This window comes from Chrysemys picta, chromosome 2, assembly GCF_011386835.1.
Source record: "Chrysemys picta bellii isolate R12L10 chromosome 2, ASM1138683v2, whole genome shotgun sequence".
NCBI classification, from domain to species: domain Eukaryota; kingdom Metazoa; phylum Chordata; order Testudines; family Emydidae; genus Chrysemys; species Chrysemys picta.
In genome coordinates this window covers 157,339,212-157,362,600 of record NC_088792.1, presented here as the reverse complement: position 1 = coordinate 157,362,600, position 23,389 = coordinate 157,339,212, and the positions used below count along the sequence as shown (strand labels likewise).

Genomic DNA, 23,389 nt, shown 5'->3' with positions numbered 1-23,389 from the left:
TTGTTTATTTATAAACTAATATAAGAGAGAGCAGAACCATATACCGTGATTTAAAAGAAAGGGATAAACGATGGAATCAGTTTTGACCAGGATGCCCCAAATCACAACACTGAGCATCTTAAATTAGAGATGGATGAACTGGTTTGGAAAAAAAAAAAAACCTACTAGATATGGGCCTAAACCAGAACATTAGATGCAAAACCTCTCCCTGAAAGCAGGGGAAGTTCACCTCTGGACCCAAAGTTCACTGACTGAGCCAAATGCTTTAAAGGACCGAGCCAAATCTCTAAAACCAAATACCCCCTGATTTTTAAAGCAGTTGAGATTTGGATGTGAAACCAGACAGAACACACTTTAGAACACACAGGGGCCAAGAGGTAGCAGCATGTACTGCAGTGTCTGATGGGGATTTTGGAATAATGCAGCACACCTTGACTTTTATGCCATTCTATTATCAAACTGCTTATTTATTTAGATTTCCACCCAAAAGCAACTCCTTACCAAAGAGATAGCCAGCCAGAGTTCCGGGAGCCCTTGGCATATATTTAAAAGCACACAACCACAAGAGATATAAAAAACATGAATCACCCCTAGCAAGAGTCGTTCTCTTTACCCCTTATCACTTCTCCCTACCACACATCATTTAATAACATGTAAACGTATTACAGTGTTAGATGTGATAGACAGAGGGAGAGGGGCCGGGATTTTCAAAGAAGTTTAAGGGATTTAAGTGCCTAATTCCTATTACAATTCAATAAAAAATGTCCGCCTATCTCTCTTAGGCCTGGTATACACTAAGAATATACTTAGGTCAGTTGGGGGTGTGATTTTTTCCCCTGATATAGGTATTCCAGTGTAAACCCTAGTCTGAATACAGGTATATTGGTATAAAGATGCCATGTTTTGCTATAGTTTGCTTCACTTCCTGATCCAGAATAAGCTATCCTGGCATAAGCACTTGTATACCAGTTTAACTGCATCCACACTGAAGGGAGGCAAAGAGTTTTACTGCTTTAACTGTACTGGTATAGTTTCTAGTCTTAAGACTCTTTTGAAAATTCCAGTCTAGAAAGACAGATGGAGAGAGAATTTTGAGCTAAATAATTTTGTTGCTTTCTAATTAAGATGCAATTATTAAACAATTAAAAAAAATCCCTTTCCAGGTTTATACAAAGTAAAATAGCCAGTTCTTCTGCATTTGGGGATATTTATTTTGGGATTCCGATTTCTTAGCCATGTCATTTCTCTTATGCTGTGCTCTGTTCAATATCGGCTTGCAGGCTTATAGAAATAACTGACAGTTCTATTGTTCCCATCACCTCAGGACCATAATTCCAATTCAATTTCAATTGGAGCCACCATGGCACACGAGATGGGGCATAATTTTGGCATGAATCATGACACTAGCTTCTGCAAATGCAATTCTGGATCTTGTATCATGGCAGCACAACTCAGGTGAGGCATTTGCATCTGCAATAAGGGAACGACAAAGCCTATGAGTGCTTTAAAATACAGCTGGGCCCGATCCAAGGCCCACTGATGTCAATGGGAGTCTTTCCATTCGCTTCATTTTGGATAAGGCTCAGAGTGTACTGTTGAAATGGATCTGTCAACTCTGCCACAAACACTTACAATAACTATACCGTGTGAAACGATGCGCCCAGAAAGCATGACTCTTCATGTGTTTGTGGTGAGACAGAACTTACCCAGTCTTTGCATATCCTGTTTCAGATCCTGAAAATCTTGCTTGTAACTTAAGTGGATTTCTCTTATAGAGAGACCTGCCCTAGGTACCTGCCTCTCCAATAAGCAGCCAATTGAAAGCATCCCTGAGGTTTCCAGTACAATTTTATGTAACCCACTTCTCCTAGACATCAATATTCACAGTTCCCACAGAGGCTTGCTTAAGATTAACTTCCCTTTATACTCGTGATGATGGTTCACTTCCTTTTGTTTGTGTTTAGCTGCAGAATTGCTCTTTTCTCAGCATTTAGTTAATGTGGGTTTGCCGCACTTCTGTCAGTGATCCCATCTATACTCAACTCATCCAGGGCCCACTGACGTCGGCATAAAGACTCCCATTGATGTAGACGGGCTTTGAATCAGATCCCAGCTGATTACAATTTGTGTAGACCAAGCTTGACTCCTCTAGGAATGTGGCTTTTCATTCTGTGTACGCCTCCCACTCTCTCTCTTCAATTGTTTCACCAGTGTTTCTCTTACAACCACACGTCCTTTATTCTCTCCCCTTTTGTTATGTTATTTTTCTCCTCCTTTTTCATGTCTGAAGCATGGGTGGTTGAGGCAATATATTTTTGGTTAAAAAAAGAAAAAAAAAATCCTGCCACTTTAGTCCATGTGCCAAAACTCCAGTAAGAGAGGAGGAGAACTTCCTGAGGTCAAACTATTCAACACTGATTTGAGACTTTAAGATGTTGGTGGTTGAGACATAGAGATCCCCGATTAATCTTGCTGCCACAGGACCATAGTAGGGAAAACTGGGTACTTCAGGTGCCAGAAGTAACCACTGTATCACATTGGTCTTATAGAGCTAGGAATTTATGATCTAAGATGATGATCTCTCCATGTTGGCAGTATCTCCAAAAAAAAAATAATTGTTTTTGTTTTTTACTTTTTCACCCCAGCAAAAATATTTGTAAACGCCCAGAAATTAAATTAAATGTTTCAGGTTTTTAAGAGTATTTGGGGAAACTACTGTATTTGATTAATTGGGACGAGGGCATTCATTTCATTCATATCCTATACACAACAACACACAGAGAGGGTAATTAGTTGTCACTGAAATCATGTTGATTCATCTATGCAGCTACAACATCCCCAAGGATTTTACTGCATGCAGCCTCCAGGATTTTCAGAAATACATTTTGGACCGAACACCAGTATGCATTACCAATATGCCGGCACTGAAAGACATAGTAGCACCCCCTGTTTGTGGGAACAACTTTGTAGAGAAAGGAGAAGAATGTGACTGTGGAACTCCAGAGGTACCTATGAATAGTTGTGAAAAAATAATATTTATCGAGAGGTAGAAACCCTAGAGAAGCTTCTGGCTCTTTGAACGTAGCCTTGTTTTTTAAGTCTACCTCACTCTTCTACAAGTAACCCCTGATTGTCCAGAGGTCTTGGGAGACATCTGAAACTTTCTGCTACTTGAGGGTGCAGAAAACTCCAAGCTGCAGAGAAGGTGCCAGATTCTCTATTGCTCTGCCCTTTGTGTAGCCATTTAGCCCAGTGCAACAAGGTTATGAAATGCTACTACTCTGCTTCATACCTTCCAACGTCCCAGGTTTCATGGGGCTGTTCATTTTAACTCACAAATGCCCCTGTTCCCAGTTAAAGCGACTCTGGGCTTGGCTTCCCATTCTGGGCTGCAAGTATTATGACCTGCTCCCCGTCCCCCTTCTTCTCCCTGGCAGCCTCTCCCCTCCCTACTCTCCCATTCTCTCCTCACTCCCAGCTTTGCCCCTTCACTGGCCTTTCACACCCCCTCCCTTCCATAAACCAGGCATGTGCTCAGACCACTGGAGCCAAGCCCAGCCAGCCCTGCAGGACAGGAACTGCAGGTGCTGCCAGTGCTGAGTGAGTGCAGGATGGACTTGCAGCTCCCCCGTTCCGCCCCCATCGTCCTCCGCACCAGTATCCCACCTCTGGGGGCAGGACCTGTCCCACTTTAGCCACTGGCAGTGTTGGGAGGTGTGCTGATTTGGTAGCATTTTCCATCCACTTCGCAATTACCCCAACATTAAGGCTCCTTTACACGGTAGTGTAATTGAAAACGAGGCCCTTTGTCTTCAACCCTGAGAAGCAGAGGAACTCTGCAGGAGGGAAGGTTACCAGTCTTGCAAAGGGGGAGCTTCAGTCAGTGCTGCCTTAGGGAGCTCAGAATGCACCTTAAATTAACCCTAATCTTCAATTAAGCCAGCATTACAGCTTATTGGGTTTTACGTGCTTCTGAAGTATAGCTGGAAGAATCAAGGCCGACCCAAATGAAAGAATTTTCTTGCTCGCTCCCAGAATGAACTTCTGCCAGAATATGCTTCAGTAGCATTTTTCCATGGAATATCCATTCAAATGCCACAAGACACACAGTACAGTCATTAGGGCCACAAAAACAGCTATGTGGAAACATATTTCTAAGAACACCGCGTTTCCAGCTGATTGTCAAGGCAGAATGTGTGTGTTGGGGGACAGCAGAAAGCTGAGTGGTGAGGTGGAGCTGAATTGTAAGCTGATTCAGTTACAATAAGGAAGAGCTGTATGTGATCTGTGCCTAAGAAGAAAGAAAAAAATCAGCCGTTCCCTGCACCACTTGATTCTGGAGTTTTATAATCAAGCATGCTTCGTTGTCACGCACAATCCTCCTAAAGAATGATTAGTATCAGTTTGCTTTGCCGTAAAGCCATTTTAGATACGTGTTGTACAAATGCGTCTCGATCTCTCTTTAAGCGAAGTACAGGCTGTCCTATCAGAAATGTGCTACTGGGAAAAAAAAACAAAATACAGAGCACTGTACCGTGCCCATAACTTTCTCTGTTATTGTTTCACAGGAATGCACAAATAACTGCTGTGAAGCTGCAACGTGCAAGCTGAAGCCGAATGTCAAATGTGCATTTGGAGAGTGCTGTGAAAACTGCCAAGTGAGACCCCTTTTGCTCTCAGCTATTTCTTCACATTTTGGTGGTGTTTTTGCGCAAAGCCAGAGGACTCCTTTAAAATGGAACAATGGCTATTATTTATCATTGATGCAGCATTGTAACAATAATCATACTTTGCACTTCTCAAGCACCTTCCACGGGGAGTACCTCAAAGCGCTCCACTGATATTGATTAATTCAACCTGATGTTAATTAACTTAACCTCCCAACATTCCTGTTTGCCTCATCTCTCTAGATAGGTAAACTGATGCATGGAGCACCAGATTCTCAGCTAGTATAAACTGACATAGCTCCATTGAAGTCAGTGGAACCACCCTAGTTTACACCTGCTGAGGCTTTGGCCCAGAAAGTTTATGTAATTCATGCAGTGTGGCTGTGGAAGAGAAGGGAATAAGATCCACATCTGACTCTCATGCTTGTCCCTTAACCACAAGATCATCCATTTCCCTTATATCCTTCCTACTAAGTCATGGGTGGCAATGGTATGTTAAGGACAACTAAATAATCACAGGGCTCTTCTCCAAAGAGCTTGCAGTCTAACTTAGCCATAACACAGCCAGGAGTGCTTAGAAAAGGTGTGTAGGGGAGAGCATAGGAGGTACACAATGCATCATTGCCACTCCGGCAAGCCCCATGGCTGTCCCTGTGTGATATGCCGAGTACCTTTTGCTATAAAACGCAAAGTAGTTTATTTGCATTATTATTAACACCCATTGTGCTGGGTTTGCCACATCTCTGATTCTCATAGTATGATGTAGCTTATTTTTTTCCAGCCTTCTTTAAAACGGCGGTTGCTGCTTAACCCGGGATATCTCTGAACCTCATTGGAAATAACAGTAGCCAGCAAATAACTGATCTGCACCAAAGCTAAAGTAATCCTCTCCCTGGAAATTATATTAGGTGTTTCAGAGCAATGGCACATGACTCTTAAAGATCACTTGCTAGAAGCATTTTATAGCTAGCACCAGTGAGTTTATAGGATGCCTGCCAATGTCATTGATTAGCAGGCTCCATGAAAGGGCCCAATGATGCAGTCGTTATATATATATGCACAAGTCCCACTGATTTCTCTGGGAATTGGAAGTTCTACTAGTTTCAATGAGAGAGGGAGGCATGCATGGAAGGACTGCACAATTGGTTCCAGGTGGCCTGGTTTTCAGATACACCAAACTCACCCTTTGCTCTTAATGGGTAACATGGGTGTTCAGACCATGAGAGACTTTTAAGTCCTGTCCAACCCTGGGGTAAGTCCATTGCTGGGTATTTTAAATGACTTGGGGGAATGGCATGCCTAAGACCACTGCGCTCTCTCTCTGCTACAGCTTAAAAGAGCAGGGACTCTTTGCCGACCTATAAAGCATGACTGTGACCTGCCCGAGCTGTGTACTGGCCGGTCCCACGAGTGCCCAGTGGATCGATTCAGAGTCAATGGATACCCTTGCAGAGATGGCCAGGGTTATTGTTACATGGGGAAATGCCCCACCCTGCTGAGCCAATGCATTGCTCTTTGGGGATCAGGTGAGTGGATGCTGTCATTAAATTAATCAGATTGTTTAAGGTGAGGGGGGTAGTTTAGGACAGATGTGTGACAATTTGTCAAGTACATTTTGAGAATGGGAGCCAATACGTCAATATAATTGTGCTATGAAGTTATGCAGGTGTAGTCCTAGAGTCTTAACATTCCACCTGTTGTGGAGGGGGCTGTATTTACAGCCCTGTATTTACTTTGTCAGCCTGGTTTATCATCAGGATTAACTGGTTTTTGCAAGTATTCAATTACCACTTTCCCAGCATGGCAAAACATGTGTATAAGGCATGAAGGGGCTGGGTAGTTTTAAGCCTTTCTTCCATTGGAGAACCTGGTTAATCTCCTTTTCTCATAGTCACATTCATTTAGAAAACAAAGCCCACAGAAGCTTTTTGGAAATCTATTAATACTTCCTTAAAAAAAGGGAGAGAGAGTGCAGTGAAATTAACTTCCCTTTTCTGTCTTAATGCCTCAGCACAGATTTGTTGGTACTGAGGTTCCTTGAGTGCTTGTGTGTACAAGCCACGGAGTTTTTCTTGCACCCTATTGGTAGGTCAAATGGTTGATGGTGGCCGGGCTTCAGACTCCCGGGGTGTGAACTGCAGTGTTTATTAGCATGCATTAGTGTGCTGTACTGTAACTGCCCCATGTGGACACTTCCAGCGTGAACTAAAAGGTCCAGGATCACGAACTAGGTATCTTTTTGTTTGTGCCAACGGTGTCGACGCAGGAGAGCTATAGCACCGTATTGTAGTCCAAACTGTGGGGCTATGTAGATAAGTACCAAAGGCAACCTCAATGCGGAGTAAGTATGTCCACACAGGGAATTAGTGCAGAGTAGCTACTGGGCTTTAAATTCACACCCTAGCTCACTCCCCACTAACTTTTCTTTGTAGAGAAACCCTCAGTATTTGCAGCTGGTTTATCACACACCTCCCCTCCTCCCCCCAAAAAGGAGGAAGAAAGCTTTAAAGATTTCATTCCGTTGGGGTTTTTTTGATTGTTGTGTCGTGTGTGCTTAATCTAGTATTTTTACACCGCCATTGCATCAGATGATCCCTACCAGTTTCATAAGCTCAGTGCCCCATTTCAGACACTTTTTAATATGCGTTTCTGGGGAAAGAGGAAGTTGGAAAACAATTCCTCTTTTGCACAACATTGGAAAAAAGGTAGCCAGGGACTGAGTGGGGAATTATTTACATGATAAATTGAAGAAATCTCTCTGTTTTCACACTGATGTGATGATGATGATCATGCTCCCTTTTTACTTAATAATCAAAAAATTGTTTTTGTGGCACTACAGGGCAGGGAGAGCAAACAAGATGCCATTCTCCCTTGCTTGTTATCAACAAATTCTAAACTAGGTTCCAACTGCATCATTACTGATGATGTTTTAGAAGACAAAGAACTCAAATTAATCTTTAGATCATAAGCATATTGTGCTTGTTGTCTTAAAACCCAGCCCTCAGAAGTGTCAGCTGCTCTTCACTGGGTATTATTAATTTCATCACACTTAGCAACTCCAATGTGCAGGGCACTGGGCTAACACACAGTAAGAGAGAGTCCCGGTTCCAAAGAGCTTATAGTCAAAATAGGCAATGCAAACCCAGGGGCAGCAGAGGTACAGAGAGTGGTAGGGACATGGCCAAGGCCACACAGCAGGTCAGTGGCAAGCTGGGAATAGACCTAAGGCCTCCTGACTTACACTCCAGTGCCCTATTCACTGGACCATGCCCACCTCACAGTTTCAGGCACTAAAGGCTTATCTGCAAACGTTGCCCTCATTTACAGCCATGCACCCCCGCATTTATATAGGTTTACATGGGACCGGATCCTCAGCTATGTGCAAGGAACAGACAGTGCAGGTTGGGGGTGAGGCAGAGAACAGAGGGGCATAAAGCTCACCTTTGCCCTCCCCTAAACTTTGTCAACTAGCCTGGTCCTCCAGCGTAATCTAGAGCCACCTGAAGTTACACCACGGGCCTCAAGGAGTCAAAATGAAAAGCTGGGGATTGGCGTGTCCCAGCCATGCCCTCTGGCCATACATACACTCACTGATCTGAATGTACTTTATCCCTCTCGTCTATTTCTTACAGAGATATGCTAGCACCTAGAACATCATGGGTGCTGCTATAGTGCAGGATTCATTTGTGTGATGTGCCACTGCAAATCCGATTAGACGTATGTGTGATGTCAACAGAATAGATCATTTCCTCAGCTGGCAATGTCAATGGAGTTCCACCACTTTTCCATCAGCAGAGGATCTGGCCCATGGCATACTGTTTTCCATGCTCTTCATAGATTGTCTGTCTTCTTTGCCTCCTTCCTAGGTGCTACAGTAGCTGTAGACTCTTGTTATACGACTAACCAGAACGGAGTTTATTATGGACACTGCAAAAAGGGGAACGGCACATTCATCCCCTGTGCAAAAAAGTAAGCAAAAAAGTACTTACCTCATTGAAGTCTATGGGGTTCTAGGAAACAGAGGTAATTCATGTCCATATGAAGAGGCAAGAAACTAGGAGAACTCTCTTCTAACAGCTCTTCCTTTCATATTGGGGCTGGTTTGTTTTTCTCTTTTTAAGCTGGAGGTTGCAGTAAAGCAGGGCAGTTTCTGATGAAGAAAGAAAAGTACAGTTTCTAAATACAATTCTGATTCAGGTAAAGAGTGCATAATAAACTAGAGTGAGATCAGTCAGAGAGAGAGAAGCTTTTGAGTAGGGAAGAATGAACCCGAAGAGAATCTGAAGCGGGTTTCAGTTAAATTAAACATTCTGTCCTGCAAAGTACTGTGAGCAGCCTCAATTCCCCATGGAAGTCAGTGAGAATTGAGCACCAGGACTTGTCTACACACAAACTGGAGCTGAAATAACATGGGTTATTATTCAAATCTTTAGTTATTTCAGTTCTAGTCTGTGTGTGGACTCAGGGATATGGCATATCCCTGAGTTTTGCTGTGCTCTGACATTATTCTAGAAAATAAGCTCTTGTTTTCCTCACAGAGATATACAGTGTGGGAAGTTATTCTGTACTGGTGGTTCACAAATGCCTACAGCTGGAAACCTACTATCTTTTGACACATGTAAAGGCAGTTTTCCCAACGACAATAATGAAGACACAGGCATGGTCGCTGCTGGAACTAAATGTGGCAATGGAATGGTTAGTGAAAGAAGTTTTTATGCCCGTCATTTCTTTTCCATTTGTTTCGTTAGTTGTTTCTTGTTTATAATCACAGACACTCTTACAAGACAAAAAGGACTTTTAAAAGTCATATTCAAGGTGACTCAACTGCGTAAAGTCTGATTTTCTACTACCTCACTCTTTGTGCCATCATTTATTCCTGTACACATTAAAAGTGCTACCTTCTGATTTGGTCGCATTTTACAGTCTGCACTGGGATAAAGTTACTAATGGGACATGTGGAGTCTAAGGTGTCTAAAGCTCATAAGAATGTTACTCCCATTTATTCACACCTCTGCATTATCCAAATCTCTTCCTCATCCCAAACCCCAAAACAACTGCCTGTGTGCAAACCCCCAGCTAGCCACCCTGCCCAGCAGCTGGAATGCACGCACCCCTCTCCCCCAGTGGAACCCCCTGCCCAGCCGCTGGTAAGGCTGGCTTTAGCAAGTGCGGGGCCGATTCGTGGGGCTTGTACTCACCAGGTGGTGCTCTGAGTCTTCGGCGGCACTTCGGATTGCCGCGCTCCAGCCGGGGGGAACGGGGCCGCGGGACTTGCCACGCTCTGGCCGGGGGGAACGGGGCCGCGGGACTTGTGATTACAGCAAAGTCTATACCCTGTCCAGCTGTTTCCGACTGCAAGAGAGAGCACTAAGGGCACTGGGATGAAAGGCTGCCATCTTGATTATCCCAACACCTGATTATCCAAATAAAATCTGTGGCCCCCCCAGCCCAGGTTATTCAGATAAATGTGAGGATGCTGTATTGGGGTAGTTTCTCAGGGCCCTAGTCACAGACCAGAACCCCATTGTGCTAGGTGCTGTACAAACTCAGCACACGATATATAAAAGATTTAGTAACACCTCTTAGCCAGAGTCAAAGCTGGTTTGGAAAACAGGGAAGGGGGATATTAATATAAACACACATTTTCCCTTTTTAGTAACCTATTCACAATTCAAAGTTTCAATGAAAAATGACATCAAAATTTCCAGTTTCATAACATTTCTACCAACCCTAGGTACAATAAAATAACGCTTTGGGCCCCAATTTTCATTTACATGAACTCCCCTGTATGCTGCTGTAGCTTGAAATGTGGAGTCAATATAATTGACTCCCACTTTAACACCCTTTTAAACTGCTGTAGCAGTGTAGAGTGGTCTTGGTGTAACTGAGAATCACACTGTTTTTCTTTATACAGTGTCTGATTCTTAGTTCTATTAAGGACCCGTTACGTCTATGTAAAATACATTTGTACACACACTTTAATGCCCCTTTACACTACTCGCCACATTATAGTTGAGACAATTACTACATTGTGATGCAATTTATGAAAGCTGAAAGTCCCTTCTTGTTGATCACACATGCACTTTGCATTTCAGGTGTGCAGCAAGGGACAATGTGTTGATATCGAGAGAGCCTACAAGTCAACCAACTGTTCCGCCAAGTGCAATGGCCATGCTGTAAGATTTGAGTCTTATTGCCAATGACACTAAGAAAAGCTCTTGTGTGTGAACTAAAGCCCAGTTATGATGTTACAGTAACAGCTATAGGATTTTTTTAAGTCCAGGGGGTTGGGAACGTGTGATCAAATGAAAGAATCCAAATGAACCGAGTCCGAAACTTCCTATGGTTTCACAGGTTTCAGAGTAGCAGCCGTGTTAGTCTGTATCCGCAAAAAGAACAGGAGTACTTGTGGCACCTTAGAGACTAACAAATTATGGTTTCACAGGAGCATGTGTAACCCACTAATATATCAGTACCTTTGCTTAGGAGATCACATACAATGATAGCATAAATGATTTTTAGGAGGGAACATAGTCCTGGAGTAGCAAACTGGATGGAAGGAAGGAGACCTGGGCTCTATCCCTGGGAAAAATTCACACCTCTGAGCAATGTAGTTAGAGAGATCTAAATTTTAAGCGTAGACCAGGCCTTACCCTCCTTTATAAAGTGCTCAGAGGTCTAGAGATGTAGGACCTGATTCTCTGCTGCCACACACCTTGTGTAGTAATTTACATTGGTGTAAAATGCCATGAAGATGGACATGGAGCACTCTGCATTGGCTTTGCATAGGGTTACGGGACTGTACGAGGTGCAAGAGAGTGGAGAATCAGGCCTGTGAATGTGCATTGTAAGAAGTCAGTACTATGATTACGTGAGCTAACTTCTCATCCATCTGAATAGGAATTTTACACTTCACTGCAGTGGGACCATCATTGGAAGCCTGATCCAAAGCCCACTGAAGGCAGTGGAAAGATCCCCATTGACTTCAATGGGCTTTCAATCAGGCCTGATATACTTCTGTATAATGGGCCAAATTCTGTTCTTACACTGGTAAGAATGTGGATTAACACTAGCCACTGGCATTAAGCCAGCTTCTTCACTCTCTTGACCCTGATTTAAAGACTAATATCAGACCTCTGTTTCCTTAGGTGTGTGACCATGAACTGGTATGCCAGTGTGAAGAAGGATGGGCACCACCCAACTGCGATAGCTCTACAACAGTTCAATGTGAGTAGGCTGTGATAAAGTGAGATACTGGTCAGACTATAAACTGTGGGCCAAACCGAGCTGGTGTGAGCTGCACAGCTCCACTGACTTTAGTGAAACAATAGGGATTTGCACCAGCTGAAGCTATGACCATAAGGGCTTGTCTACACTTAAAACACTGCAGCACTGAAGACACTACCTATGCCGATGGGAGGGGTTCTCCCATCAGGGTAGGTAGTCCACCTCCAGAGAGACGGTAGCTAGGTTGATGGGAGAATTCTCCCATGGACCTAGTGCTATCTATACCAGGAGTTAGGTTGGTTTAACTATCTTGCTCAGGGGTGTGGATTCTTCATAGCCTTGAGTGACACGGTTATACCAACCTAAGTTCCTAGTGTAGACCAGGAGACAGCACCTTCTTTCCCCACGTATCTGCTCTCTGCATGTCTGTCATAGCTGCTTATTTGAGTAACTAACAAAAGCTGTTATTTTTGATAGCCCTAAAGAATTGGCACATCGCGGAGGGAGGGGAAGGAAGGAGGCTCTGTCTTCACTGCTTTAAAATGTGTTTTTTACACCTGTAAAATCCTGGTAGAGACCATCTCCCTGTAGTTTTTACCACAGAGTAGCTAGGTGAGGACAACGCTAAACCGCTTGCCTACAGTTGACTTCCCGTAATTTTGCCTCGTGGTAAAACTACGGTGCGTTTTCTCCACTAGAACTTTACAGCAGGATAGCTAATATGTTAGTCACCCCATGGTAGAAACACCTTTTTAAGCAGTGAAGATGACTCATTCCTGCCTTCAAGTATCTACAACAAAATAAAAAGCTAAATTGCAGTCAGAGGGGGTCACATGCAGAACTGGTGTAAGCAGCTGCATACCCATTGTGGTTGGTTAGAGGAAAGCCTTCTACACCAATTCTGAATTTGGTCCAGAGTCCCACAGAGGCGCTGTGAGGATTAGTATGTGTAAAGTGCTTTGAAGACAGAAACACCCAAACATACTGAATTTTATTAAGTCCTCACCTGCCCTCTCCCCAACTTGTGTTATTGAATAGGAAGCTTTTTAAGGTCATTATGTGCGAGATTGAGCTTGAAGGCTGAGCTCCCAGTACCGACAATCTGACATTACACATCTGCAGGAGAGGCACTGGGGAGACGGAAAATTGTGTCTCAGAGACACCACTCCAAATCACCATTTCTCTGGACTTCCATCTTTCATTGGTTGGAGCAATATGCTGCGTCAGCCTTTTCTGTGACACATCCTCCTCCCCCTGGCAGCCCTCTGGCTGACACAATGTCCTGATCTACTCTCCAACCTTCCGCCCATCTCCCTTGGGAGGTGATGAGTGAATATCGAGCAGACATGCAATTCTTGTTCTCCCCTTACATGCCTAGACCCAGGATTCAGCTAGACACAGCACTACATAGTCATGCAGAAGAACAGAGTGGAGTCTGTCTCCCTCATGTGGCTGCTTGTGACAGGAACACAATTTAGCCTTAAGAAAGCCCTTACCGTAGGAAAATGAGGCGGCCATATCTACATGCCTATGCTACCTCTCAGTGTTGTTGAGAAACAGTCACATGTTGCAATGTATCATCTCTGCAGATTTCGCCATCATTGCCGGTGTGCTAGCTGCCCTTGCCGTCATTGTGATAAGTGCTGCTTTAATCATCCGCTACCGAAACACTAAGAAGAAGCAAGCTCAGAGGTACCATGTTTATCCTTTTGGAATCAAAAAAATCTTGAAGGAATTTAGGCTGGAGCTTTTCAGTAGGAGATGGGCTCCTAGCTCCCACAGGCTTCTCTGAACTGTGCAGGAAGGATGTGAGATGTCAACCCCGGGACCTGAAAATGCCATGGTCTCACCCTGACCTCTCAGGACTAATTAATGTCCATACATTGCTCTTTAAAAAAGTAAACTGCTATATAAGTCAGTAGTAAGTCAGCTATTTAAACTCAACATGCGGAATGCTTTCCATGGTACAATGCCTCTTTTTTTAAGACAATTGAGATAACACATACAAACCGAAGTGCAAATTATAAGTCACATGGAATGTCTTTGTAGTGGCCAGAGCAGAGGTGTATCTGGAGAGACAAACCAAGGCTTCTCAGGGCAAGAACAGAAGAGAAGACCGAATGCTGCACCTGTCCAGGAGGTGAGAATCTGGATGTATGGTTGAGTTACAGACTGCTTGGTGCACCACATATATTATCGCATCACTGTAATAGAATGGCTAAAATTTCAAAACTTATCTGCAGTTACTTAATAGGTTACCTAGGGAGATGGTGCAATCTCCATCCTTAGAGGTTTTTAAGGCCTGGCTTGACAAAGCCTTGGCTGGGATGATTTAGTTGGTGCTGGTCCTGTTTTGAGCAGGATATTGGACTAGATGACCTCCTGAGGTCTCTTCCAACCCCAATCTTCTATAATTAATAAGGGCCTGAGTCTAAAGATTAATCTAGTGATTAGAGCAGAGTGCTTGGAATCAGGACTCCTGAGTTCCGTTCCCAGCTTTGGTAGGGTGTGAGTGCAGCTTAGTGGGTAGACCAGTTGGCTTAGAGTCTAATTTCTGTACTTTGTCAGTCTGGAGTGGGGGGCTGCGAGCAAAATCAATAAGCAAGATAAAGATTTTAAAGTAAGGCTCATGTCAAATTGCTTCTCTTTTCCTGTTTTCAGGTCCACGACACAAGATTCCTCCTTCCCACTCCTCCACGCCAGGCAAACAAGCCACAAGTCTATGTTGTAAGCACAACTGGAGACTGTTTTCTTTAAAAAAAAAAAAAAACAATTTTATTTTTGATAAAGCCGAACACAGCATTCAAAGGGATGTAATGGTCAGCCCCCGCTGGGGCCAGATCCCAAGTCCATGGAAAGTGGACTGACTTCCACTGATGTCAGTGGACATTGAATCAGGCCCCTCTGTGTTGTTTCAGGGCTAACATAGATGGTTAGAAAGAGGGAATAATGCAGCCCACACCTGCTGTCTAGAATATATTCATATCCAAACAAACGCATTCCTTGCAAAATGGGCACTGGCAACTCATCCCAGGATTATAGATCCCAGTCTAGCAAAGCACTCATGTACCTACTTAGCCAATCTGTTCATTATCTGCTTATTCAATGAGACTATTCATAGGCTTAACGTTAAGCATATGCCTAAGGAATTTGCTCAGTCAGGAACAAAGAACTCGCAACTGAGAAAATAACTGAATAGCTGCCCAACAGTGAGAGCTTGTGAGCTCCTATCTGGCCTTTAATTGCTAGCAGCAGTGGGTGTACATCAGAAGTAGGTGATATATGCACAAGAAAAGGTGAAAATGCTCTCAACCTTTTAGTGCTTCTCTCATTTTGCTGAAGAACGGAGCCCATTTCACAGAAAAGTTTGCCAGGTTTCAAAGTTTTCACAGGAAAACGGACCCTTTCAAAATTCAAAAAGTCTAACATAGAAATCTTAAGCTTTTGATGCAGAGATAGTAATTTCTTTAAATTTTGCGGGAAAGAAAAATGTAATGGGTGTGAAATCACTAGAAACAAATACAAATATACCTTGTGCAAAAATTGCTACCAGTTTTGCTTAGCTCTAATATACTTCAATACATTTTGGAGATCTTTCCTCTTTGATGATGGGTGTCCAACTCCCATTAATGCTAACAGGGGACTTGCATGTGCATATCATGGAAGAATAGGCCTCAGAGAGTAAAAGATTATCATCACATATTTTGATATGCTATTGATCCATTATATATATATATATGCGCAACTGCAAAGCATATGCTACTGATCCAATATATGCACAACTGCAAAGCATCCCAGGTCTACAGACTCCTACACCAATTTTCAATTCCACAGTATATCTATGCAAGTCTTCTGTTTGTCTGTTTGATGGACTTGTTTCTGTGCACCTTCATGAGTTTGCTATGAGGCCACCTATGAGCTATAAGAGCTTGACACGATGGAAAGACTTCCATTTGCCTCCTAGGCAAGTCCTTTGGGTAGATTCAATATACAAAGCCATGCCACTTTAATAAGGCTTTTGTAAATATTGGCCAAGAGACAAGACTGAGCACTGAGCCTGATTCCACAAAATGCTTAGTGCCGCATCATCTACTCATGGACGCTCAGCATCACGAAGTAGGTGATTTGTATCTTTCAGGATTGGCCCTATTGTGATTAGAAATGGGCCCAAAACAAAGCTCTAGATCTAAACAATCCCTAACGGTTTGGGAAATTTGTGCCCCTTCCCCCCTCCCAATCCAAATTTGTGTGTTTCAGGCCCATCTCTAGTGGCGACATCTGAGCCAGAGCAAAATAATCTCGGCGCTACAATGATTAGAGTTCATAGATTTGAAGGTTTAAGGCTGCAGGCAGAGCATACACCTTAAAGAATGCTTATTGGATCGGATTTATCTTGATATTTATAAAAAGACCCCTCTCCCATCTTCAGGTGCATGCTCATCAATTATAAAGCAATTAAAAACACAAATAGTTAAACAGATACGTCAGCTCCAAAGGATTAAAGAGAAGACCAGGACAAAAACTCCAACTTCAATTTGCCACCACATCCCCTCTGGTAAAAGCCTGGGGAAACAGATAAGTTTTATCAGTAGCGTCCTAGATGTCAAGTACTACAATCTGTGCTATATTCAGCTGTTTGATGTTAATAGTTCAGCATGCTGTCTGCAAGAAAACTGTAAGATGCCTTTTTGTTCTGCAACACTAACATATTGTAACTTGTTGTTGCTCCCTAGAATATCCCAGAGGAGAGATCCAATGGCAGGCCAGCCATCCACCAAAATACAAAAATGGTGAGAACCTCGTAAGTGGATTTAAAGAGTGAAATATTGGTCCCATTGAAATCAATGGCAAAACTCCTCTTGACTTCAATGCAGCCAGGATTTCATCTCTAGACTTGTAAGGTTGGGACAATTCTGAATTAGGGACAGAGGCCTTTATGTTTTTTCTCTCTCACGCACAATATCTCAGAGCAAACATTTTATTTTCTTCTTTTTCAGCCTATCGTAAAGCCAACCATTCCACCACCTCCAGTTCCTACTGCCAAACCAAGTTTTTCTCCAGGCATGGGCAATTCTGTAAGTAGACTTCCATAATCCTGGTCCATTCTTTTCTCATGTATTTTATCTAACCAAGTTACACATGTGATATAATCATGATGTAGTGGACACTAGCCAGTGTTTTCAGTTTCTAGTTTTATGGTTAAAACTGATGGAAGCTAATTTGATTGTAAACTCTTTGGGGATGGGACCATCTTTTTGTTCTGTTCTGTGTTTGTAAAGCACCTAGCACAGTGGGGTCCTGATCCATGACTCGGATGGCTAGTGATACAAATAATTAATAGATTCGGTAGGTCCCATTTTTGTAGTGTTCCTATGTATAGCGGGTTGAGTAGTCACTAAAATGGCCTCAGATATACTGAAGAGAAGAGGTCATTGATAATTTTTAATACAATTGAGGAGAAAATCATTTTAAACACAGTGAGCCTGGTTTGCATTTACACTAAGGCCACATCGCACTAACAGAGCTGTAGAAAGGCACCATTGGTGTAAATGAGAAAAAGGCCAGGAAGTTTGCCTAAAAAGCAAAATACCCAACCAAACCACCACTCAAACTCTTGCTGTCACAGGGCTTGAGCCTCCAGTCCTTATTCAGACTAGCGATTTCTTCTCCTGCTAGTAATCCCATCATAGTCAACGCTACTGCTTGCACAAGCAAGGATTTTTCATTAAGGTTTTGATTCAGCAAAGCACAAGCATGTGTTTAAAGTTAAGCACAAGTCCCATCGACTTCAAATGGGACTTAAGCACATGCTTAAAGTTCAGCATGTGCTTAAGTGCCATCCAGAATAGAGATGCTTTCCTCAGTCATTGCCTCAAACACGTGCCTGGCTTTAAGTAGCTGAATAGCCCTACTGACCACCCTTTGCTGATAGAGATGAATTTATATCCCATGCATAAAGTTAAGCATATACTTAAGTGCTTTCCAGAATCAAGACGTGTATTTCTGTCTGTTTACATTTGTTGTGTGTGTAGGGGAAAGATATTTAGGATCACAATGCTACTTGCTTATCTACCTTTTGTCTCTGGAAATGTCTTGGTAAATATGGGAGAGAACCCCAATAGCACCTCAGCTCTGTACTCACTTTAAAAGGAAAACAACTATATTTTTGTCACAGGTAGCACAGACGAAGTCCACTCCTTCACCAGTCCCTAAGGGCAAACCTGCACCCCCACCACAGGTAAGTCAAGTGCACCATACACATGATATTCCAAGTATGACTGAAGGCAAAATAGAGATCAAGATAAATCTTAACACAGTGCTGCCAATTCAGGATTTCACTGTGAGCTGCAGGATTCCTGGTATTTTTTTCCACAAGGCCCATCCTCCTGGAGTCATGTTACAACAAACTCAAAAACAGTAAGTTTTTAGCACTCATGGCTGTGGAGAAGTGATATAAAACATGACTCCTTAAAGGCTCAAAAATTTGAAGACAAAGAGAATCCAGTCTGCTTACTTTGGGGGGAGAAATGGGGGAGCAGCGCAGAACCAAGATTTTTGGACACACAGAGCTGTCAATACTGTTATCAGCACAGTCCAGTAGTTGGTATTTAAAATGCTTTTACTTTCTAATTTTCTTCTCCTGTTTGCATTACAGTGAAAGGTTTGAATCCTGTGATAAAAGTACAGAATCTTAGCAGCACTACTCTGCACGCGATCTAGGCTCTGACCCTGCAGAGACTTATTCTGTATGCTTAACTTTAAGCATCTGACTAGTCTCAGCATGTGCACAGGTCTCTGCAGAGTCGGTGCCTTTGAATGATTACTCTTTCATTCAGGGACTGTCATGTTGCTATATATGAGTACAATGTCTAGCATAATGGGGCCTCTACGTACTACTGCAATACAAAAATTATTCTGTAGAACTGTGGGCCAAATTTCAATTACCTTTACTCATGCTGAGGAGCATTTTATACAACATGTGATTCAGTGGGACCATTCTCAGAGTAAGGTGTCATTCAGAATGAGTAAAGGTACGAGATCTGGCTCTTAATAGGGTTGCTGGAATATAAGATCAAACCATTTGTCCATCAAGTCTAGAATCTGCAGCAATGGCTATTCTGAGGCTACAGAGATATGAACCCCCCCCCCACAATGCATCTCACCACATTGTGCAATGCTGAATAGAATTTGTGGAAAATCTTGTGCCAGTCACTTGATTTGTTCATTTGTTTGTTTTCACTCAGGCTTTAAAACCACCAGTCAAACCCAGAGTATGAAGCTACTGAAGAAGAATTGATCGAGATTCCTGACATTCTGAGGGACTGTTTCCATCTCTGTTCACCTTGTGGTTCCTGCCTTTGCCAAGGGGAAATGATGATAGTGCCAATAACTTTTTTTTTTGTAAATGGACTAGCAATTTCCTTGAAAGAAAATGTGTTTTTTCAAATAATGTTGTAGTCCTTGGATAGTGACATCAGCCTGCCATTCCTGGCTTTCCTGATGAAAAGCTAGGGGAATAGCAAACTGCACTGAGGGGTAGACCATATGTGAGTTATTAAACCAGCTCAGTATATGTTTTAGGTTGGACATTAAAAAAAAACATCTTAACTGTCAGGGTGGTGGTTAAGCACTGGAATAAATTGCTTAGGGAGGCTGTAGAATCTCTGTCATTGGAGATTTTTAAGAGCAACTTAGACAAACACATCAGGGATGGTCTAGATAATACCTTATATTATAATAATAATAGTCCTACCATGAGTGCAGGGGACTGGACTAGATGACCTCTCCAGGTCCCTTCCAGTCCTATGATTCTATAGTCTAAGATTTGGGAAAGTCTGTAAATTGCAAACTACATGTAAAGTTAAAGGACCATCAAAGTAGCTGGATCAATGACCCAACATTACCTTCAGTGGTGAACAATACCTGATGTTTCAAAAGGAGGTGCAAAGCTGTCCATAGTAGAACAAAATTCCTTCCTGACCCTTGGAGGAAGTCAGCTTGTATCATTGAAGCATGAGGCTGGATTACCTTCCTGTTGGTCAGTTCATTAGCTCTTGCACTGATTGGCAATGCTTGAGAAGTATTTTGGTTTGGAAAAGATCCTTTGGGATTATAGTACCCCTTTATTCTCAATCACTTAAAAGGCCCCACAGTGAGCCATTTTGAGTTGGGAAGATTGGAGACATGATCAGAGACTGTATGAGAGTCAACCAGCTAGTTGCTTGGATCACAGGTCTCCTGGAGAGCATGCTTTGCCAGCCTGACATGGAACTTCAGATGCCATAATTGAACTCCAAGGACAATGAAATAAAATCCCTTAATTTGTTTTATTCACCACTTAGTTCCAGAAATATCTACTTCACCCACCCCATTCCAGCAGCAACCAGGGCTGGCTCCAGGCACCAGCCGAGCAAGCTGGTGCTTGGGGCGGCAGCTTGTAGGAGGCGGCATTCCGCCCAATCCTACGGCGGCACGGCCGCTTTTTTGGTTGTTGTTGTTGTTGTTCCGCTCCGGCAGCCCTGTAGGGGGTGGCGGCGCGGAGGACGGGAGCGAGCTGCAGCAAGCCCAGCAGGGCAGCCTGCGTCCTTCTCTCCCAGCCGACTGGAGCGGCGCGGAGCCCTCCCGGCAGGCGGTGCGGCGGGAGGGGCCGCGTGGCAGCGCCCCGCTGAAGCCGTGGCCGCCCCCCTTCTCTCTCTCCCCCCGCTCCGTCACCATCCCCCCGCTAGCCGGGAGGGGCCGCGTGGCAGCGCCCCGCTGAAGCCCTGGCCGCCCCCCTTCTCTCTCTCCCCCCGCTCCGTCCCCCTCCCCCTCTAGCCGGGGCACATCTGCAGGGCAGGGAGTCCCTCTGCACCCTGGCTCTGGCCGCGCCGCAGGTTTTTTTTTTTTTTTTCTTGCTTTGCCGTTTTGGCTGCCATGTTTTTTTTTTTTTTTTGCTTTGGGTGGCCAGAAAGCCAGAGCTGGCCCTGGCAGTGACACACTGGTATTTTCTTAATTGTAGGATTACTCTTTGCACTCTGCTGTATTATTGTAAGTGTGCTAATGAGTACTAGGCTGGGCACATTGATTTATTATTGTAAGACTGCTCCTGGGTATGGGGCTTTGCACACTAAGATGTTACTAGAAGGTTGTTCAGTAGTTCTGGGCTGCTGGTACTGCTGTTGTTGATACTTGTGGCATTGATATGATTGATGTTACTAGCATCAATATATTTAGGTTAAAGCACATGGGAGTATGTGTCAAGGAAAAATGTTACAAAAAATAAGATTAACCTTGTATCCAAAGCACCCAAAATTTCACAGAGGTTCCAGTTTGAACCAAGTTTGGTTCTAGGTCAGATTCAAAAGCAGAATGGTCCTTTCATTTTCAGAACTGGTTAGGATGTGGCTCAGGAAGGCAGATTTCCACCACCTGAGCACAAAAGTGTCGCTAAGGGAGATCTTCTCCCGGCTGGAGAACCACCGAAGTGAAGTCATAGCCTTGAATTAGCCTCCACGTGAAATTTGGAATCGCCTCCTAACTCAAATCCCGATCAGGTTCTGAGCATTCCGTTTGGCCTGTTCTTTAAAATGAGCCATATCCTCAGCTGGTGTAAATCTAAGCTGCATAGATGTTAGCAAAGTTGTGCCAATTTGCACTAGTTGAAATTCTGGCTTACAAAAGTCTTATTGATAGTCAACAGCTACGTTAAAAAAAAAAAAAAAAAAAGGTAGATAGAAGTATTGACCTGCCCACTGTTTCTCTGAAACAAAAACAAAAATGTGAAAAATATCCATTCCTCCTTTTATGCTGTGATTTCCTTTGGGCTGTCAATCAAGCACTATAAAATAAAGAACAATGCTATGAAATGATAATGTTACTTGCCTTGTAAGCTGTCAGTTTTGGGTGTACATTTATTTTTAGATTAACTTTATTGTGAGACCATTTGCGTCTCCTACTATGGGATCATTTCTTCTCCATTTGTATTTAGAGATGTATTTAATATAAGCAAGTTTAAACATGGTGTATGAAGATTTTAAAATGTTATTTTTATTACCTATAAATAATGTATTTACAAAGATTTCTGTATTAAAATGTTCTAACAAAAACAGAGTATTTTTTGTAGAACATTCTCCATTGCACATAATACATATGAAAGAGGAGTGGGATACTTTATCATCCTATAAAATCCACGGGACTCCAAATTTTGCTCAAAGTGCCCAGCAAAGTTTTGTATTAATGCAATGGGATGGATCTTCAGTGGATGTAAATTGGCATAGTTCCATTGAATTCACTTTATATTAGCTGAGGAAATGGCCCGATTGCTCTAAATCAGAGAGAATAAAACCCCTAAATGCTTGATGTAAAAATCCACCTTCTTTCACTTGGTCTATCCAGCTAATTTATCTAGCTCGTGGCTATATAGATAATTATTTGACCACAATCATCATAGTATCGGAGCTCTTTGAAATGAGTAAAGCAAATGCCCAATGCTCAAGAGTTGCTTCTCAATTGGACCAGTCGTCCAGACAATAGCGCATGTATGCAGCAATAGCATATATGTTGCTCTCTATCTTTACTCTAGCATAGACTCCTGCCAGCCATAGCACAAACTCCAGAGTATATTTGTACATCCCCATTGTTCTGTTATACAAACATGACATCTGCTGTTAGAAAGCCTCAACTGCAAGCAGAAAGCAGCCCAATCTGAGCCAATAATATACAGGATGGAAGAATACTTGTGACATTTTCAGATGACAAAACTTCCAGGGCCTGTTCTGCTGCCCGCAGCTGGTGTAAGTCAGCAAAGCTCCATTAAAAGCCAATGGAGTTGCACTGATTTACACCATCTGAGGCTCTGCCCCCAAATATTTGCTATCTTTGATCTGGCAACAGATTACATAATGCGCAGTTGGAAATGAAGGCTATGCTGGAGGGCTGGTAGGTCTGAGCGTTTGACAAGTCTCAAACCCTTGTGTTGTCACCAGAGTTCAGCTGAAAAGGGGGCATGGCCAGAGAACAGGTGCATCTTTGGAAACATAGGTATGTCTGTCCTGCAGTCACAGGGTGCAATTGCAGTTTGAGCTGATGTACTTGAGATAGCTAACTAGGTTTAAGCTCGGGACCCAGATCAATGAAGACAGCAGTACAAGCTTCAGTGTGGCTTTTACAAATCCATCTGGAATCCTGGGTAATTACTCATGTGGCTAGGCCGCACTGACGTTCTGGGACCTGGCCTAGCTTGATTAAAGTTAGCTCAGCTACATCATGTGGCAAATGGCCGACACTACAGTGGTGGGTCCCATGCTTTTTCTTAGTGTGGTGGGTCAGGGCACTGCCCCTACCCCTATTCTTGGGTGTCAATGGCTCTGCTAGTGCCCTGTTCGGGGAGAAGCCGAGTGGGAGAAGGGACCCAGGTCTGCCCCCTAATCTAGGTCTCATCCCCTTCAGTTTAGCGGACTTCTTACCCTCTTTGCCCTTGGACAGGGTTTCTCTTGGTCTTCCTGCCCGAGCAGAGG

General features: G+C 43.3%; 1 protein-coding gene across 1 annotated transcript in view; it reads left to right on the top strand.

The window, feature by feature from the left end:
* Positions 1-19,521, top strand: part of ADAM28 (ADAM metallopeptidase domain 28) — a 42,555-nt gene extending 23,034 nt beyond the window's left edge. The window contains exons 11-25 of the mRNA XM_065584510.1: positions 1,325-1,455; positions 2,828-3,005; positions 4,569-4,658; positions 5,998-6,193; positions 8,534-8,636; positions 9,206-9,362; positions 10,763-10,843; positions 11,816-11,894; positions 13,484-13,586; positions 13,944-14,034; positions 14,556-14,621; positions 16,628-16,684; positions 16,892-16,969; positions 18,070-18,132; positions 19,139-19,521. Coding sequence (XP_065440582.1) covers positions 1,325-1,455; positions 2,828-3,005; positions 4,569-4,658; positions 5,998-6,193; positions 8,534-8,636; positions 9,206-9,362; positions 10,763-10,843; positions 11,816-11,894; positions 13,484-13,586; positions 13,944-14,034; positions 14,556-14,621; positions 16,628-16,684; positions 16,892-16,969; positions 18,070-18,132; positions 19,139-19,171 — 1,506 coding nt within the window. The 3' untranslated portion in view covers positions 19,172-19,521. The remainder of the gene's footprint in view (positions 1-1,324; positions 1,456-2,827; positions 3,006-4,568; positions 4,659-5,997; positions 6,194-8,533; positions 8,637-9,205; positions 9,363-10,762; positions 10,844-11,815; positions 11,895-13,483; positions 13,587-13,943; positions 14,035-14,555; positions 14,622-16,627; positions 16,685-16,891; positions 16,970-18,069; positions 18,133-19,138) is intronic.
* The last annotated feature ends 3,868 nt before the right edge of the window (positions 19,522-23,389 follow it).